At 39.8% G+C, this 13434-nt stretch overlaps 1 protein-coding gene and 1 long non-coding RNA gene across 2 annotated transcripts in view; one reads left to right on the forward strand and one right to left on the reverse strand.

Annotated features, from left to right (window-relative positions):
* Positions 1–8710: 8710 nt before the first annotated feature.
* The window catches only part of LOC117952773, a 21176-nt gene continuing 16452 nt past the window's right edge, over positions 8711–13434 (reverse strand). Inside the window, exon 3 of the long non-coding RNA XR_004658501.1 lies at positions 8711–8788. This is a non-coding gene — a long non-coding RNA (uncharacterized LOC117952773). The remainder of the gene's footprint in view (positions 8789–13434) is intronic.
* Positions 11731–12675, forward strand: LOC117952748 (olfactory receptor 56A4-like). The gene has a single exon (XM_034885273.1). The coding sequence runs from the start codon at positions 11731–11733 to the stop codon at positions 12673–12675; it is 945 nt and encodes a 314-aa protein (XP_034741164.1).

Consider the following 13434-nt stretch of genomic DNA (forward strand, 5'->3'; position numbering starts at 1 on the left):
TGGGTTTAGGAGAAGAAGAACGGGACTGTTGGGTTTAGGAGAAGAAGAAAGGGACTGTTGGGTTTAGGAGAAGAAGAAAGGGACTGTTGGGTTTAGGAGAAGAAGAACGGGACTTGTCTCCCTCTCTGAATGTCTTCCATTGACTCCGCAGGACGTCCCACGGCTTGTCCTAACCTTTGTCGGCCCTTTCCTTCACAAATTCCTGATAAAGAAAAATTCAGAAAGTCTCTTGTCTCCTCGTCCGTCCACGTCCATCTGTCTTTGTCGTTGTCCATCTGAAACGCGGGACGGATGAAAACATTCCAGTTTTCTCCGAGTGCGATGATGATAGACAGACTTTCTCAGGTGGAAACATAGAGCATGTTAACCTCCTCCTATCAGACCATAGAGCATGTTAACCTCCTCCTATCAGACCATAGAGCATGTTAACCTCCTCCTATCAGACCATAGAGCATGTTAACCTCCTCCTAAAAGAACATAGAGCATGTTAACCTCCTCCTATCAGACCATAGAGCATGTTAACCTCCTCCTATCAGACCATAGAGCATGTTAACCCCCTCCTAAAAGAACATAGAGCATGTGAACCCCCTCCTAACAGACCATAGAGCATGTTAACCCCCTCCTAAAAGAACATAGAGCATGTTAACCCCCTCCTAACAGACCATAGAGCATGTTAACCCCCTCCTAACAGACCATAGAGCATGTTAACCCCCTCCTAAAAGAACATAGAGCATGTTAACCTCCTCCTATCAGACCATAGAGCATGTTAATCTCCTCCTATCCGACCATAGAGCATGTTAACCTCCTCCTATCAGACCATAGAGCATGTTAACCTCCTCCTATCAGACCATAGAGCATGTTGATCTCCTCCTATCCCACCATAGAGCATGTTAACCCCCTCCTATCAGACCATAGAGCATGTTGATCTCCTCCTATCCCACCATAGAGCATGTTGATCTCCTCCTATCCGACCATAGAGCATGTTAACCTCCTCCTATCAGACCATTGAGCAATTTAACCTCCTCCTATCAGTCAAATATCTCCCTGTTAGTTCTTTTTATCACAGAGTTACAGTCAATAAATGAGTTTTATGGTCAAAAGGAAACTTTATTAGCGGTTAGATTTTGTGTTTTTTCTTTAAAGGTTTGACTGCATGGTTATTCAGTAGACCACTTAATGTTCTCCGCAATCACAGACTTTCATATTTCATGCTTGTTTACATGGAAAGCAAAACAGGCTGTAATGGCATTTATCCCCGACCTGGCTGTAACTCCATGGATTTTAACTAAATGCACAAATATCTGTATTTATATAATATTCTATGAAGGTGAGACATGGAATAGCAGTTTTAGAAAGATGAAAATACAATTGGGCCCACCAGGTGTGTGTGTGTGTGTGTGGGGGGGGGGGGGTTGAGTTTTCCCATGTTATCCTATATCGACTGACGGGCTGCAGGGGTTATTTTGATGTCCAGTGGTCTAACCCCCGTAACAACCTAGTGAAACAACATTTTGCACAATAGAAACATGATATAAATGGATAAATTTATTGTTCTAGCTATTAAAATGGCTGAATCATTCATAGTGCATTATATTTCATTAACTGCTTCATACATGCTTCACGATGACGACAATGAGTTGTTAACAGACATTTACAAAGACGTACAGCCCTGCAACAATCTATCTAAATTAACACCTTCTGGAAGTACCATTCATGATATATAGTAAAATATTAAAACTGTGGGAAGTTTATATGACTTAAACTGTATGTTTCATTCGCCCCCATGGCGTTTCACTTTCATTCATCCCGTCCAGGAAGGACAGATGAAACATTACGCACGTCCCACTTTTTTCTGTTATAACTGCTGAATGGTTTTGTTCAAAGCTGAAAATGCAACTGTATTCGACAGATGACAGATGTAGGCTGCTACTGACAAAATATCAGCTTTCAGTGTTATACGACCGCTTTGTAAATTACCTTTAATTAAAAAGTGTTTCAACTGTCTTCTTCGTGTGTGGCGTAGTTTAACAGATTATTAAAATAAGCGAAATGACTCAGTAATGGTACTTTAATTCAACTTTTCATTGGCAGGAGAAAAAGGGTTTGCGATAATTGTTGTCTCTCAGTTGTCCCCTGAGGACAAACCCTGTGACCACCGGGTGGTAATTATCTGGCTGCAGCCCCCCCCCCCGAGGCCTGGCATAGTGTCCATTCACGCTAATGACACTCATTACCGTCTCCTTACATCAGCCGTGGGCTTCTGTGGACGCCATATTGGTGTTGTCGAACTAGATTGCTCATACTAATTGGAGGTACACAAACACACACACACACACACACACACACACATAATCCCAACTTTATTTTATAGATTCACTTTATGAGAACATTGTTATACTTTGACCTCCTGTAACATTACAAAGGTTTACTAAAATTATTATAATTTAAGAAGAACTCATAAAAGGTGGGGGGGAGTGTGGTGGGGGGGGTAACATTTAGAGAAAACCCCCAGAATTTCTGAGATTAAAGATGTAAAGTAACAGGCTTTCTAGAATTTGAGTTCTCCATCATTTCCAGCTGTCAGTTTTTCATTTTTTTAAAGATTATTACGGGTCTTTCCTCGTTAATTGTTGTAGTGATAGACAGGAACGGTGGGAGAGAGACAGGGGAAGCAGCAAAGGGGGGTAGGTCAGACTCGGAAGAAAGACAGCCTACTGGGTGAGCTACAGGTCCCCCAATATTTTCGTTGGGAATTAGAAAATAGTACCGGACACCCCCCTAAATTGAGTATCAATAGTGAAGTCATAGCTTGAAGTGAAAAATAAGGATTTTCACCGGAGTCCGAATGTGTTGCTGTGGAAGAACTAAAATCCAACGGTGAACAAAAAATATCATAGACAAAATCATTAACAAAATGACAACTTATGTTGCTGAATGTCAATATATAATCTATCACAGTACCCAGAGCCATTGCTATGAATGTAAATGTCATCTCAGGTAAACAGGGTTCAAGTTTGCTGTTTACATTTATTAAGTAAAGTTAATGTTAGAGTGAAAGTAAAAGAAAAAGAAAGTGGTGAACAACAAATATTGTTACTTTATAGAACTTAGCTTGCTAATTAAATTTATAACAGTAAAAAACACACAGAAAAAACTACATTTAAGTTGACTTGATAATGTAGAATATAGTTGTTATTTTTGTGTCTTTTCAAATATTAGCCATTATAAAGTTCAGAATCAAGACACCTTGCTATTCCCATAACAAACAGTGTCTTTAACAGTAAATACACAGTATTGTGCATATACTCAGTATTGTGTATATACACAGTGTTGTGTATTTACTGAACCTTTCAACAATTCACATCTCAGCATGGTTATTTCAGAAGAAGTGCCTGTACATTAGTTATCAGTGTTATTACTGTACATCAAATCATTTTGGCTGAACAGAACAATCTTTTGAGGTGTTTAGAAATTTCTTTCATTTTGAGCCCGTATATAAGTGGGTTTAACAAAGGATGATACAAAATAATTTGTAACGTCATTATTAAGCGTGCAGTTTTAGGAAAATTTGATTCTATTCGAGCTATCGTGACATCATAACCAAGCAAAATAGAGAAACTGATTAAAACCAACAGGTGGGGTAAACAGGTCTGTGCAGCTTTTCTCCTGACTTCTCTACTACTTCGATAGGTTATTATAAATATCCTGGTGTATGTAAAAACTATGAAAAGCATGGGCAGAATTGAGAGATCTATTAAACAGACTTTACCAAATATAGTAATAACTCTTGATGTTACACATTGAAGTTTGTAAATTGAATTGTTACAAAATATTCCTTTTAGAGTTAAGTCACACAGTTTTGCTTCATAACTAAATATTGCTAGGACTAAAACATGGCAAGCAGACACAAACCAAGCAAAGAAAAGAAAAATTCTCACTGTGGTTTTTGTCATGATAGTGTGATATTGCAGAGGTTTACATATAGACACATATCTGTCATAGGCCATGGCTGACAACAGTAAGGATTCTGAACCGCTTAAAGTATAAAATATATAAAATTGAAAGAGACAAGCTGAGTAAGATGTGGTCTGTTTTTCAGATAAAAAGTCAACCAAAAGCTTTGGGTAGATATTCATGCTGTAAATAAAAGAGTTTACTAACAAAGCTGAAATGAAAATGTACATAGGCTCATGGAGGTTTTGATGAAACCAGATAAGGTACACAATAATAGAATTACTGCAGATTATTAGAATAGATGCTATGAACATAATAAAAAAATAAACATATCTGTATTTGTTAACTTCCACATGCCCATCCAGCGTTAAATAGGTTACATTTAACTCATCCATTAATGCTGAGATGTTCAATAATATAACAGACAGATTTTATACACAGCGTCTATGAATTAAACAGTGAAAAGATCTCTCACTTTCACTCTTTCTGGGTCTCTGACCATGATAGTCACTCGGTGTGTGTTCATCTCCAAAATTTAGAAAGTGAACTGTTTGGCGCTGTGCAACTTTTTTATAAGATTACTTCATCCTCCAAGGATCTCATTAATCTTTTCACCAACATAGTCACCAATACACGAAGAACCTAATCAAACTCTTGAGACTTGAAGTCGCAGCGTTGTTTGACCTCTTTTCTTGAGCATGTGCTCCATTACGTAATCTTTCCATTTCAAAATATTGGTTGTTGTAGTCCTGTCAGGACTTTAACTCAGGAGACCAGTGGTTATTATCTAATATAAGTTTGTTATTTGTATAAGTAAATGCAGATTTTCTTACAGTACAATACAGTTAGTACAATATAGGGCCAAAGTTTGGTTAAACCTTCTCATTCAATGCATTTCCTTTATTTTAATGACTATGACTTTGTGTGTTCTCACTGAAGGCATCAAAAAGGTATTTAACAAAAAAGTGTTTAATAACTGAAAACGTCTTATATTCTAGTTTCTTCAAAGTAGCAACCCTTCACTCTGATTACTGCTGTACACACTCTTGGCATTCTCTTGCTGAGCTTGTAAAGGTAGTCACCTGAAATGGATTCCCAACAGTCTTGAAGGAGTTTCCAAAATGCTCAGCACTTGTCTGCCCTTTTGCCTTCACTCTGTGATCCAGCTCTCCCCAAACCATCTTGATTGGGTTCAGATCCGGTGGCTGTGGAGGCGCAGCACTCCATCACTCTCCTTCTTGGTCAAATAGCCCTTACACAGTCTGGAGGTGTCTTTAGGGTCATTGTCCTGTGGAAAAATAAATGATTGTCCAACTAAATGCAAAACGGATTCGATGGCATGCCGCCGCAGGATGCTGTGGTAGCCATGCTGGTTCAGTTTGCCATCAATTTTGAATGAATCCCCAACAGTCTCACCAGCAAAGCCCCCCCGCACCATCACACCTCTTCCTCCATGCTTCACAGAGGGAACCAGGCATGGTGAATCCATCCAGTCACCTTTTCTGAATCGCACAAAAACACGGCGGTTGGAATCTCTAAATGATGAAGAGTAAGGGCCCCAGGAGAGAGCCATGGGGCACACCTGAAGTGACTGAGGAGGGAATGGATTTACATGACTTGAGTTGAATGATCTGCGTGCGGCCAGAGAGGTAAGATGTGAACCAGTCTAACGGAGTGCGGGTGATGGCGATGGAAGATAGCCTATTGAGAACGGTGGTGTGACAGATGGTGTCAAAGGCTGCACCCAGGTTGAGGAGGATGAGGATGGTGAGGAGTCCAGAATCAGCTGCCACGAGGAGGTCGTTGGTGATTTTGACGAGTGCTGTTTCAGTGCTATGGAGGGGGCGAAAACCGGACTGGAACTGGTCATACAGGTCATTGTGGGATAGGTGAAAATGGAGTTGAGAGGCAATGTTTTTTTTCAAGAATTTTGGAGATGAAGGGTAGATTGAATATAGGATGGAAGTAGTTGAAGTTGGATGGGTCGGCACCAGGTTTTTTCAAAATAGGCGTGATGGCAGCGGTTTTGGAGGATGTAGGGACAGTGGTGATGGAGGAGTGGATGATAGCAGAGATGAGGTGGACCAGGGAAGGAATGCAGCTTTAACAACTTATGTGGGGAGGGGATCAAGGTGACAAGTAGATGGCTTGGATTTCCGGGTGAGTTCTGTGATTTATGAGATAGTGGGGGGGGGCTGGAAGAAAGGGAATGAGTGTGTGGATGGGTGAAAGTCGTCTGAGATGCTGAGGTGAGGGATTGATCCAAGATCCTGGTGGATGTTCTTGATTTTTTTTTGTGAAAAAGGACAAACCGAGTTGCAGAAGGAGTTAGTATACAAATGAGGGGGAGAAAGTCCTGGGGTTGGGTGACATTGTTAAGTAGGGAAAAATAGTGACTTGGAGTTTCCTTTGTTGCCGTAATTATTCTGGAGTAGCAGTGGGTTTTGGTGCTTTGAATGGAGTCCTTGTAATGTAAGATGTGGTTATTGTTCATCTCTTTGTGAATAGTGAGACAATTTTTTTTCTGTGGAGACGTTCAGGTTGCAGACCTTTGACTTTCATGAGACAAAGATTGGGGGTGAACCAAGGGGTGAAGTGTAGAAATGAGAGACCAGATCATCGGGGGTGGAGAGATTGTGAGGGTCAGGAAGGCAGGAGGAGTGGACTTGCAGGTAAAGGAAATACGTTTCAATGACGCAAAGGAAGAACAGGACGGTTGGCTTTAGGTGAAGAACAACGAGACAGTTGGGTTTGGAGAAAGTCCTGTGGGGTTTGACCCATCCACACCCCCCCAACCAACCTCACTATGTGGATTTCGGGCTTTTGTACCGTAGTCTCTGTTAGTGCTAAGTCACGTTACAACCCCTGGAAGCTGCCTCCCCCCACTGTTCAAACGTCCTTATTTTACAAGTTCGGAGTGAGAATGGGTTCATCAGATAGATAGATAGATAGATAGATAGATATACAAATAGATATTTATTGATCCCAATAAAATTGGAAATTATAGTGTTACAGGAGCAAAATCCGGAAAGTGACCCTGCAACCTCTGAGTCGAGGACTGAGCCTCTACACTTGGGTACGCGCTCCACCACTAGGCCATCCAGGCAGCCATGTCCTTTTTTATATTAAACAGTTAAAAGGGGAAAAGTCCGAAGGTAAATTTAACAGTTCAAGGTTTTTTTTACTGTTGCTTTGTTTTCCTGTTTCAATAAATGCAACGTGTGTTCAAAAGTCAACGAGTAGATTGGTGAGTAATAATCATTTCAGTATTGTAATTTCTGAAGTTTCACAGTTTTGCTTCAAAGTTATTTTTGCAGATTGAAGGTTGTTGTTTAAGTGTAATCAGCTGATGTGTTTAATTGTTCTCAGAAGAAGAAGAAATGATGACCTTTTGAAAGATTACTCTGATAATGACTTCAGCCAACTTTGCTACTTGTTAAAGCCCTTCCAGTCCCAGCGCTGGCTGTGGTTGTGATAACTGTTGTTTCCCAGTTGTCCCCTAAGGCCGAACCCTGTGACCACTGGGGGGTAATTATCTGGCTGCAGCCAGCCGCCCCCCCCAGAGGCCTGGCATAGTGTCCATTCACGCTAATGACACTCATTGCACCCTCCTTACATCTGCAGTGGGCTTCTGTGGACGCCATATTGGTGTTGTTGAAATAGATTGCATCATACACACACAGACACACACACACACACACACACACACACACACACACACACGCACACACTAAAAAACAATCCCAACTTTCCTTTATGGATTACCTTTCTGAGGACTTTGTTACCATGCTTTGATCTCCTATAACATTACAAAGGTTTCTAAAGACCATTGTAAATTTAAAAGGTGGAGGGGGTTTACATTTGGAGAAAACACCCAGAATTTCCGAGATTAAAGACCTAAATGGTGGGGTTCTCAGAGTTACGGCAGGCGGGGGCCCAAATTATTATTAAAATGTCTGAGAATATACATAAATGCGAGTCCAACATATTGTTAGCAGAGATAAATCGGCCTATTTGGGATTTGATTTTAATATACACAACACTGACAATCGGCTCATCAGCCTGTAAGGTAAGGTGGATACACTGTGGGGGGGGGGGGGTTCTCGGCCTAGAAACCGTTGGAGACCCCTGCATTAAACCATTGATTCGCTCCAGGGTTGGGATGGGCGTTCCCCCCGCCCCGGACCAACCGGACCATCGGACCAAATGCACGTGGGTTGGTGGGTTGGAAACATCCAAAGTTATCCAGTAACATGTCTACAATTTTTTCCATTTTTATCTATTCTTGACATTTTGAAGGAGACACAGTATTGTATTTACATATATTGTAATTGATTTTTCTCCTTTCAAGTAAATATATAAAGGGACCAGCTTTGTCTTAGAGGTGTTGGGAGGGGGGGTAGATGTTTGGTTGTTTACATTTTATTTTTTTACATCTTAACACTAAAAATCTTTAATCAACAGATATTAACTAAAAAGAAAAGTCCTAAATTTACAAGAAGCAAGCGTGGAAATCCTCTGAGATGCAAGTGGAAGACTCATGGAGGTCTAGACTTCTTTTTGGAGCGAGCAATGTCATCCCCTGCTGGACATCAGAGAGAATGCAGCTTTAAGGAGCTTCAGCAGTGGCTTCACTTTTTTTCCACGTCAGACTCAGAAACAAAAATCTGCCTTTGTTCTCATCAAAGTTTTGTGTCTGTACCTAAATCCTATCAATGGAACCTTACAACTACAAGATTCAAAAACAGTTTTGTCCAATCAACAATCACTCTGTTAAACAAACTGTAGAATTACTTGCACAAAAGGCACAAGCACTTTGGAGATGTACTGTTTTCTATTATTTTTATCCAGGTTTTACTGTCTGTTTTATGTTTTAATGTTTAGTGTGTTGCATGTTATGTGATTGCATGCAAAGTTTCAAGGATGCCGTGCCTCTTAGACTGTAAACCTACCCATGGGTACCAATAAAGTACCCTGAACCTGATACAGTGACTGGAAGAATAGTGCAACAGGCCAAATTGTGCCACAACCAACCAGACTCATTAACATACAACGCATGCGTCCTCAACCCAGTATTCCTACTTGCACACCTTGTAAAAATAATAGTCATATCTGTAGTGACTTAATATATCTAAATATGCCACTGAGGAAGAATGGCTGAACCTGTTTTGAACACGTTTTCTGGGATAAAAATGAACCCATGTCCAGTGCGCTGTAAAACCTGCAATTTGGTGAGCCATTTTTTCCAAGTTCTGTAAACACATGTCCATTGTAATGTTCTACTATGAGACAAGAGTAAAGTTCTAGCGTGGGCCCCTATCAGATGACTCCTCAAGCCCTGTGGCCTCGCTGTACGATCCACTGGTCTGATGTCATTTACAGCAGGGTGACGTTAAGCCTCCTCAGCAGCAATCACGCTGCATCGGGTCATCTTCCGTCTCCCGCTTTTCTTCGTCCTGGTTGAAGAGGTCTGTGAAGACCCCAAGAACTCTGGACTATGAACATTTAGAACGTTTAACGGGGTTTTACGGGAACTCTTACTTTTGTATTTCAATTTTGATTATGTTCATCTTCAGTATATATATATTTTTTTTATTCTTTATTTTTGAAACAATGGGTACAATACAATAGCCAGGTCTACATTACCTCAGGGTCACAGTTACACTCTGTGATCTAGACCAAAGTTTTCCATTCTCAACATTCATATTTTTTAAAACATAATAAGAATACAGTAGAACACAAAACAAGGGGTGCATCACTATGAGACAAATCTCTAATAAACATAATGTACATAAAATACAGTACAATGAAATCAACCTTTGATTACCATTATCTTGGCAACATTCAGGACCACATTCCTGCATGTTGTGTTTGATTAACATAGGACACCCATTTTGACCACAAGACTACAAATCTGCAAACAGAGAGAAAATGTTAGTCTTTCCATCAGGTAGATTTCATTACCACATTCTATCAATTTTTCCTGAATAGGGGGATCAGGTATGATCACTGTATGGTGACAGTTTTCTTACAAGCAATAATTTAAATTCTGAACAGATACATTGCATTGTCAGGTAAGAAGTCTGTGTTAGCCAAGATGAATTTGGTAAACTTGAAGGGTAGTTTCATGTTGAAAATATTTTCAATATCTTTGTGTATCTCTATCCATGAGTGTTTTAATACTGGACAATCCCACAATATATGACAATGGTTGGCATCTTCACTTCCACGCTGCCTCCAGCACTTAGTCTCCTCCCCGAGACCAGGAATTTTCTGTTTTGGAGTAATAAAAAACCTGATCAAACATTTTCAACCAAATTCCCTCCATGAATGTGAGTTTGTGCATTTCCACTGTGATGTGCAGCAACAATTCCACTCCTCATCAGTTCTTTTCAAGTTACTTTCCCTTTCCCATTTCGTTTTCACGTACAATGTTGATTTTGTTTGTTTGTTCATAAATCCCTTGTACAGCGTTGAGATAAAACCCTTTTTAACTTTTGCCTGGTATGCCATCAATATTTCATGACGCACTGGTTCCTGCTCATCTGTGTAAGTATCTGTAAATGTCTTTAAAAATCCTGTTTCTTCAGATTTTGAATGGTTTTAAGTTCTTTCCCTCTACCTTTATCTGTTAATGGTAAATGTGTTGTTATACCCGTAGACACCCAGTTCTGGAATGCAACATCACTTTGACTGGGCTTGAAATCAGGGTCATAGGCACACCACTTTATTATCTTCAGAATACCGTGCATTTATATTCATGTTTAGCCTCCGGCCAGATTTTTAATTGTGATTTTATCCAAGGGTTTTCAATTTTGGGTAGAGTCCTTTCTAAGTCTTTATTTCCCGGTGATGCCTGTAAAGGTGGTTCTGACAGAAGAAGTACTATAATGTCTTTCCACCTAGCATCGTAGTTTTTATTACATAGGTTCATCAGGGGTTGGATTTGTGCAGAGTAGAAATGATTTCTAAGATGTGGTACAGCCTTACCCCCTCTTCAATATTTTTTATATTACGCTTGTTGTCCTTATAGTTATCTGTGTGCAAGTATATCTCTGGCCTTGGAAGTCTGGGCTTGGGTATACTGATGCAACACAACACAAAAAATGAATAATCAGTGTGGGACACACCGTCCCTCCCTGTGGACCCTGTGTGGACAGGTTACTGGTCTCAGTGTGACAGCAAAACCGTATAAAGGCTCAGCTGCTGCCTCAGTCTGCTGTAGTCAAGGGAGGGTGCTGTGTTTTACTCTAAATGTTCACATACACTGACGCAAAGACTTTTCTTAATATCTTCATGAATGTATTAACTGAAAAGACCACATGAACAACATGAAAGCTCTACACAGTACATTCTGTTGTGTGGTATATGAACTGATTTCTCAGCTTTCAGATGACACTCTTTAGACGGGCTAATTGCAACAAAATCTCTTCTTCATTGCGCTGACATATTTATTGACAAATGTGAGATTCCGTGTTGATTTAGTTCATGCAACCCTAACCTTTTTCCACCCATGTCTGGTTTTTGAACATGTCTTTTTTAACTAACTCTAATGTTGTGGTTATGCAGAATATTTGACACAATTGTTAGAAATATGCAGTTGATGCAACTTACATGCAGGTATATTGTATGTTTTGTGTCTTTTGAAGTGTTGAAATAGAACATTTTGCTGAAATATTGTAATCCCATTTACTGTACCTCAATCCATTTTTTTACCCTCTTTCTTTTTCTCCATTGTTCTCACTTCTCTTCTTCCAGTTCTGCTGTTGTTCAGACATGAAGAGCAACAACAGCCTGAATCCTTTGTATTTTCGATTCACTCTGTTTGCAGACTTCGGGCCCCTCAGATATCTGTTCTTCAGTCTGTGTCTGTTGCTCTACATGACTATTGTCTCTGCTAACGTTGTTATTATTCTGACAGTCTATCTGGAGAAGTCTCTGCATCAGCCCATGTATATTTTTATCACCTGTCTGTCTTTTAACTCTCTGTACGGCTCAGCCGGCTTCTTCCCCAGGTTTCTGATGGACCTTCTGTCTGACACTCATTTAATCTCACGTCCATTATGTTTCATTCAAATATATGTTGTTTACACCTATGCATCATTTGAGCTGACTCTCCTCAGCATCATGGCCTATGATAGACTTGTTGCCATTTGCCAGCCTTTACACTATCACAGTAAAATGACATTTAAGATGGTAACACATCTTGTGATTTTTGCCGTGCTCGTCCCTGCATTTGTTGTGGGTTTCATGGTCTATCTTACTGTCCGTTTACCGCTGTGTGGCAATAACCTGAATAGGCTGTTCTGTTCCAACTGGCCTGTGGTTCAGCTCTCCTGTGTGGACACAACTCTGAACAACATAGTAGGTCAGTCTCTTGTGGTGACAACCATCTTAACACCCCTCTTCTTTGTCCTGTACACCTATCTCCGTATTCTGCTTGTTTGCAGGAGAAGCTCGTCTGAATTCAGAGGAAAGGCGTTCCAGACCTGCCTGCCTCACATCATCACATTCATCACCTATTCTCTCACTCTCTTCTGTGAGCTGTCATTGACTCGATTTGAGGCTGATAAAATGAATCCTATCATCACAGTTGTTTTATCTTTAGAGTATTTGATGATCCCCCCCATTAATAACCCTCTAGTTTACGGCCTGAGTCTGCCTCAAATCAAAGGAGTGATTGTTAGATTTTTGAAGAAGAATCCTTCTTTGAAAGTTTAACAGCATTACACTATTGTTAACAATGAAGCTCTAAGTCTCAACATGTGCTTCTGTAAATGTTTAATGTATCCGTCCTTCGATCTTGTTCATCACATTTTCAAGGACTCAATGAAAAGATGTCATCAACCTGAACTACAACAGTGATATTCCCATTGCACAAGTTGCATGCTTCAACTCATTGAACAAGGTTGAATTATATGTTTGAAACTCACGTTGTCGGTTTCTACAATGTTAATAGAATATTATATTAATCACAAATAAATGTTAAAGCACGTATTCAATATATGTTAAATATACTATGTGATGCTTTTTCACGCAGATTGAACTGTCAATAAATATTGTGCCTTTGAAATCATGACCTAGAAAAGTGGTTCCTGATTTTTTTTTTTCTTCAAGGACCCCTGAATTGACACAAATTAGGTTGCTTCCTTTGGATTTTTTATTATAGAAAGGCTATAAAATCCATGAAGTAGATACAGTATTCATACATTTGTTTTTGTGTTACTTATGGATGTGATTATACTGACAATAATTACGCTCCCTTTTTCTGGGGACCCCATGGAAGATTATAATGACATAGGATAGAGAATAGAAAGCCTTTATTGTCATTATACACAGTGCAGTACCTGTGCAATGAGATTGAAGCAAAACCTTTACAGTGTCAACACAAAATCTAAAACTATGAAATATAGGAAAATAAAATTTAAAAATATAAATATAGGTAGTGCAGAAAACAAAGAGGGGGGAGGGGGGGACCTG

The sequence above is a fragment of the Etheostoma cragini genome, chromosome 11 (assembly GCF_013103735.1).
Source record: "Etheostoma cragini isolate CJK2018 chromosome 11, CSU_Ecrag_1.0, whole genome shotgun sequence".
Classification (NCBI taxonomy): domain Eukaryota; kingdom Metazoa; phylum Chordata; class Actinopteri; order Perciformes; family Percidae; genus Etheostoma; species Etheostoma cragini.